At 40.0% G+C, this 6,823-nt stretch overlaps 1 protein-coding gene across 1 annotated transcript; it reads left to right on the top strand.

Moving 5' to 3' along the window:
• The first annotated feature begins 4,505 nt into the window (after positions 1-4,505).
• Positions 4,506-5,949, top strand: LOC149202291 (peroxidase 3-like). The gene is made up of 4 exons (XM_089401544.1): positions 4,506-4,769; positions 4,914-5,102; positions 5,283-5,448; positions 5,546-5,949. Exons 1-4 carry the CDS (start codon positions 4,506-4,508, stop codon positions 5,947-5,949), a joined length of 1,023 nt encoding a protein of 340 aa, XP_089257670.1.
• Positions 5,950-6,823: the final 874 nt, after the last annotated feature.

Below are 6,823 nucleotides of genomic sequence, written 5' to 3'. Positions count from 1 at the left end.
GAGTGTATAAAATGATGAGTTGATTTTTGTTCCTGTTGTTGATGTGCAGACCCAGAAGGGGTGATTGTCAATGGCATCTCAGAAGGTGCACTTGGTTGAAACCCAAAGCAAACCTCAAAAGGTGAGAAACCAGTTGAGGAGTGTGTTGCCCGATTGTAACTATGTTGAATGATGTGCAAATATGTATCCCACTGTTTGTTTTTGGAAAAGTAGCTGCGAAGTGAGTGAACCAAAGTACGATTGACAACTTCGGTTTTTCCATCTGTTTGTGGGTGGAAGGCAGTGGAGAAACGAAGTTGGCAACCCAACAAAGACCAAAGAGTACGCCAAAAGGTACTGAGAAAGCGAGAATCACGATCTGAAATAATGCTACTTGGCAAACCAAAGTGTGGCCACACATGATGGAAGAAGAGATCCGGGGTTTGAGCAGCAGAAGTAGTCTTATAACAAGGAAGAAATATAGCCATCTTGGAGAAACGAAATACCACTACCCAAATAGCATCATGTTTATGAAAAGTAGTAGGAAGGCCACTTAAAAAGTCCATGGAAATGGATTCCCAAGGACGAGAGGGAATTGGTAATGGTTGATACAAACCATGCTTACGATTTGAGGGCTTGCTTTGTGAACAAAGAGAACATGCACGAATGAATTTTTCCACTTGCTTTGGTAAGGCAGGCCAATAGAATTGGCGTTGAAGATTGAGAATGGTCTTGGCTGTGCCAAAATGCCCTCCGCATGAAGAGGCATGTGCTTCACGGATGAGAATGAGACGATCATTAGATTGTGGCACACATAGTTGGTTCAATTTATACAACCAACCATCACGAATGGTATAATCAAGAAAGGGAGTTTGGTTGATGACTGTAGGGTGTTGCAAAGCTTCCCATATCTCACCAAAGACCGGATCTGTTGCATACATATCTTTCCAAGCATCATATGCAGCACAACGCACCTCTAGAATGTGTAGGACCTGAGCAGGCGGTCGACTTAACAAATTAGCCATCTTATTACTTGTCCCCTTCTTGTATTTAATCACCAGATGGAATTGTTGAATGTAAGAAGCCCACTTTAAATGGCGTTGCTCTTGAATCTTTCGTTGTGAGTTGATGAAGATTAGCGGATGATGATCTGTATGGAGGATGGTCTCTTTGCCAAGAATGTAATGGCGCCATTGCTTCAAAGCTTGCACTACTGTAGAATTCCTTGTCATAGGTGCTGTACATGAGCTTAGCATCCGCAAGTGCCTCAGAATGATATGCCACAGGGTGGCCTCCCTGTTTAAGAACAGCTCCAATGGCGAATTGAGAGGCATCAATTTCCATCTCAAATGGTTGATTCATATCTGGCAAGCGAAGAACAGGAGCAGAGCATAAGGCACTCTTGAGTTGAGCAAAATGTTGCTCAGATTCGGCATCCCAAATAAACTTTGCTTGATGAGACAACTGGTGCAAAGGGCGAGCCAACTGTGAAAAATGAGAGACAAACTTTCTGTAGAAATTAATACCTCCCATGAAGCTCTTGAGGTCATGTGCATTGGAAGGGGCTAGCCATTGCGCCAATGCTTGTACACGAGAGGGATCTGGGCAAACCCCTTTGTTGTCAATAATAAATCCCAAATATTGAACTGATGTTTGTCCAAAATAGGATTTCTTTTCTTTGACCTGAAGGTGATGTGCTCGCAATAACTCAAGTATGGTGCGAACATGCTGAAGATGGTCTTCCTAAGATTTACTGAATACTAAAATGTCATCAAGGTAGATGACCACAAACTTACCTAAATGTGCCCTGAAAGCATCATTAATGAATCTCATAAAGGTGGCCGGTGCGTTGGTCAGTCCAAATGGCATGACCAACCATTCAAATAGCCCAAACTTTGTTTTAAAAGCAGTTTTCCATGTGTCGGCTGCATGCATGCGAACTTGATGGTAGCCTGCAGTTAAATCCATCTTTGTGAAGAAAAAGCCCCGTGTAAATGGTCCAACAAATCCTCAATGCGGTGAAGGGGGTAGCGGTTTTTAACAGTGGCTTTATTAAGGGCTCGATAGTCTATCACGAGGCACCATTCAGAAGCATCTTTTTTGGGAATAATAAAAGCTGGAGATGCACATGGCGAGGATGACGTCTGAATATGACTGGATGTCAACAATTCTTCAATTTGGCGTTCTATCTCAGTTGCCTCTCGAGGAGCAAGGTGATAAGATGGGGCATTGGGTAAGGAAACGCCAGGAATAAGATCAATGTGGTGTTCAACAGAGCGTGCTGGAGGCAGTCCTGTGGGTTGGGTGAAGACATCTGCAAATTCATGGAGTAGAGGAGCCATTGAAGGAGAGACTGGATTGGTGAGGTTGTCTAGCTTGACAGGGCGAACCAAGCACAAAGAAACATCTTGGTTTAAATTGACTCTCATAATGGGAGCTTTGCCAATGGAGGGTTGGGTTGATGTGCTAGGTGAGGATGTGAGCACATAGGTGCGCCCATCCTGCTGCAAGTGGTATTGGTGATCTGTTGCATGATAAACAGCATGTCGAGCCTCTTGGGATGGAATTCCTAGCATAAATCAGCACAATCTAGAGGAGAAACATCACATACCACAGTATCACGAAAAGGTCCAATAGCGAAGGTGACAGCACAACATTATGAGATGGTAAGACGAGGACCATCCTTTCTGACCCAACCGAGCTGATACGGGTGGGGGTGAGGAGTGGTGGGAAGGCAAAGGCGTTCAACTAAGTCTTGTGACACAAGATTCTTTTGACTCCCATTGTCAAGAATAAGCGTGGCCAACTCATGTTTGATTTGACAATTATGGGTAAACAAAGGCGTAACAGAGGTGTTTGTTGCATTAGCAGTCATGAGGATGAGAGAGGGGTCCACTTCTGTCAGATTTTCGAGAGAAACAGCTGGAAGTGGGGTAGTGGCCTTTGGTTGTTCGACCTCTGTAAAAAGAGTTTTTTGGGGGCGGCGATTTTTCAATACTCGACAATCTGCAGAAGCATGTGAGTTGGTCTTGTGAAATGTGCACCAGGGGGTGCGGTGAGTTGTGGGGTATGAGGCAGAGGCGACATTATAAGAATCAAAGGAAGATGGACCATTTCTGGCTTGAGGATATCGGATTCGAGTACCCACTTTGCGTTCCACCGCCAGGGCCCGAATAAAGGCCTTGTCTAATGAAGCGCTATCAAACAACTCAACTTCATGGCGAAGAAGCATTAGCAAACTAGAATTAAATTTGATAATTAGTACCTCTTCTGGATCGGATATATGGAGTTGAATGCACAACTTGCAGAAGACATCAATGTAGGCTTGCACTGATTGATTGGGTAGTTGTCAAAGCTGCAACCATTTGGCAATGAGATTTTGTATATACCCTGGAGGATAGAAGCGTTCACGTAAGGCCTCGCAAAAGAGATTCCAAGATGTGATAGGCGTCGATTTGGTCTCGGCTTGTTCTCCAAGTTCCACACCCAAGGACATATTCTCAAGATGAGTATCCCACCATGTTTGTGCTAGGCCTTCCAATTGTAGACTGGCGATCTGAAGTTTCATCTCCTCGTCCATTGTTGGACAGGTTCTAAAATAGTTGGAGAGGCTGCGGATCCAAGAATCAACAGTCTCACCATTCATTTGCCCTGATAATTTGGGCAGTTGAAAGCGTGTATCAAGCTGCATTTGCCCTGTAGGGCGTTGTTGTTGTTGAAGCGTAATTAGCTCTTGAAGAGCCCTAGCTAAATCATTCACTGGCGAGTCTGCATGGGATGGATCTTGACGCTCTTGACGGGGCGGCATGATTTTCATCCACTGAATGGAGTGAAATGTATGACCCTTAAAAAAAAAAAAGAGAATCGCCAGGTGGATGGCTTCCAAGATCTTACGCTCTGATACCAATTGATCTACTTGCAGATCTGAAAATTAAAAAAACAGAGAATCACAGAATAGACTGTAGACACAAACACTGGAATAACGCAGGTCTATAAACAATACCACTCACTTTATTATGAAGAAGAGATGAGCATTTTATAAACAATGCCATCATTCTCTTAATTACAAAAGATAAAATCAAACTGCATAATTAGATAAAGTCAATATATTTTAGATGTTTCCTTTTTCCTAGTTTTTCAGATGTTTCCCTCTTTTCTATTCTTGGATGTTTCCAATGAAATAGTATGCTTTTTCTTGGTTGCCCAATTAGTGAGATGTTGCTGATTTTTGTGTCCTTTCTGGTTGCCCAGATTTCCACCTTTTTCCAAATCATAAAGCACATATCAGGCATAAAATTGATGGAACTTGCTGGCACAACTGGAAAAGTAGTTGCGTGGAAAATGTTATTTTACATGGAAACATGAATATGCCCGCCATGATCAAAGAAGCAGAAGAAATGGTTACAGCATTAATTCCAACAACAATGCTATAAATCTAATGGTAGTCTCTCGGCCTCTCCATCGTCTCAAAATATTTGTGTGCAATTGTTTGTTTTCTTGTGAAGCACAACTGCGGCAGGTGCAAGATGCAGACTAATAATAACCGACGTGTTGTTTTTAATTCAGTCATTCGTGCAACTTCTGCTATTATGTTTGGAATTGTAGTGATTGCAGCGGTGCTACTTGTGCCAATGTGTGAGGCACAGGGGCAACCCATATATAATTTCTACCTGAAAAGCTGTCCCGGGGTTGAGGGTCTTTTTCGACAAGTGGTGAATAAGTACATAGTGGCAGATCACACAATAGCAGCTTCTCTTTTGAGGCTACACTTCCACGATTGTTTTGTGAGGGTATGTAAACTCATGAATGTTTTTTGTGAGGGTATGTAAACTCATGAATGTCTAAACACTTTATTGTATGTAAACTGTTGAATGTCTAAATAGATTATTGTTTGTGTTGGATATAAGATGTGATCTGAATTGGTGCTACTGCAGGGTTGCGATGGCTCGCTGCTGTTGAATTCTACACAAAAAAACAGAGCAGAAAAAGATGCAATTCCTAATCTCACCGTGCGTAGATTTGAAGTTCTTGACAATATCAAGGCACATATAGAGGATAAATGTCCGGGAGTGGTCTCATGTGCTGACATTGTCGCTCTGGCTGCTCGCGATGCTGTTTCTGCGGTATTCATAATTCAATACCATTAGTTCATATATATTACAGTGCAGAGAGAAATCTGTATTCTGTTTCTTAAACAACAGCTATATAAATCCACTTTATAACGCTCCTATCAATTATAAACCTAATTGCACTACATCAGGCCGTGTTCGGTCCCTCTAATTTTGTTGTCTTAAGTTTCACAGAGAGGAGGACCGTTCTGGCAGGTGAAGACGGGTCGCATGGACGGAAGGATATCGGTGGAGAGTGAGGCATTGTCCAACATTCCAGGGCCAACATTTAACTTTCAACAGCTGAAGGACTCTTTCGCCAGTAAAGGACTCAACGTTCAAGACTTGGTTGTGCTATCTGGTATAGTGCCTGCCAAACCGAATTAGTTAGATCTATACAAATGCAATCCAATAGTATTTCTGCAGACATATCATACGCTGATCATCTTATGTTGCAGGTGCACATACTATTGGAATGTCACACTGCAGTTCGTTCAGCAACAGACTGTACAACTTTGGAGGTAGTGGAGGTATGGATCCTACCCTGGAAAACTTGTACGCACAACTGCTTAAGATGCAGTGCAAAAATTTAACGGACAATACAACAAAAGTGGAAATGGATCCCGGCAGCTCCCTCGCCTTCGATAGCCATTATTTCGGTAACCTGGAGCTAAATAGAGGCCTGCTTCAATCGGATGCCGCGCTTCTCACCAATTTCGTTTCCAAGGCCAACGTTGATAATCAGCGGAATCAAACAGAGTTTTTCGAAAACTTCAAACTTTCGATGCAACGGATGGGAGAAATTGAACTGCTCACTGGGAGTGCAGGAGAGATTAGGAAAAAATGTGCTTTTGTAAACTGATATGATGATCTAAAACCTTTAGGTAATGTGGGGATGTGCGCGAATAAAACCATCATGGGCCAAATCCTATATGAAAGACGCTGAACTAGCGTGTCTATAATATAATTTTTCTTTTTCATTCTTTAGAGAGGTGTTGTAGAAGCCTTTCTGATATTTCTATGGGAGGTTGATTTATCCCGAAACGCTTTCAAATCCCTCGTAAGAACATTTTAAAGAATGTTTTCGCATCCATCTTTCCCTTTTCTTCAAATCGTTCAGTTTTGCTATCCCATTATTTAACTCATTCACTTTCAATGCATTTTTTTATCATGAAATTGTGAAATGTATTATACTTACATATGTGTAATTCTTTTTATGATTGATTTGATTTGTTTGTTTTTTTTTAATTAAAATATTATTTAAATAAATAATATTTTGCAAATAAAAGAGACAATCTTGATTATATATATGGTGTAATTCTAAATCAAAAAATTATAAAATATCAATTGTGTTAGATTAGTTGATTATTGATATTACAACTTATATGGAAAAAAATTTATATGAAAAAAATGTGATAAAAATATTTCTCTATACTAAATAAAATGTTTTGATATATAGATATGAAGTAAAATAATTTTATAATAAATTTAAAGAGGTGAAATAATTAAATTATAATTATATGTCTATATATATATATATATATATATATATATTTTTTTTTTCAATTTTAATAAAGTCATAGAAAGATGTTAAAAAATATTTACATATTTATATAAAGAGTTGAATTATAAGAAATAGAAAAGTGTTTTGTTGTTGATCATAATAAAATATTTCAATGTCCAAATACAATATGTAATTGTAAATAAAAAAAATATAATTATTTTTCAAGAATTAT

This window comes from Pinus tabuliformis, chromosome 2_1, assembly GCF_031772625.1.
Source record: "Pinus tabuliformis cultivar Carrire ecotype Pingquan chromosome 2_1, CPIR1, whole genome shotgun sequence".
Classification (NCBI taxonomy): domain Eukaryota; kingdom Viridiplantae; phylum Streptophyta; class Pinopsida; order Pinales; family Pinaceae; genus Pinus; species Pinus tabuliformis.
Note: the sequence above shows the minus strand (reverse complement) of the source record. Positions and strands in the feature narration are given on the sequence as shown.

What these genes read in the sequence shown, in the direction of transcription:
- LOC149202291 (XM_089401544.1), top strand. Translation starts at nt 4,506, where the DNA reads ATGCAGACTAATAATAACCGACGTGTTGTTTTTAATTCAGTCATTCGT. An exon ending in TCCACGATTGTTTTGTGAGG is followed by an intron (nt 4,770 to 4,913) that starts GTATGTAAACTC and finishes GTGCTACTGCAG; the next exon opens with GGTTGCGATGGCTCGCTGCT. An exon ending in AGACTTGGTTGTGCTATCTG is followed by an intron (nt 5,449 to 5,545) that starts GTATAGTGCCTG and finishes CTTATGTTGCAG; the next exon opens with GTGCACATACTATTGGAATG.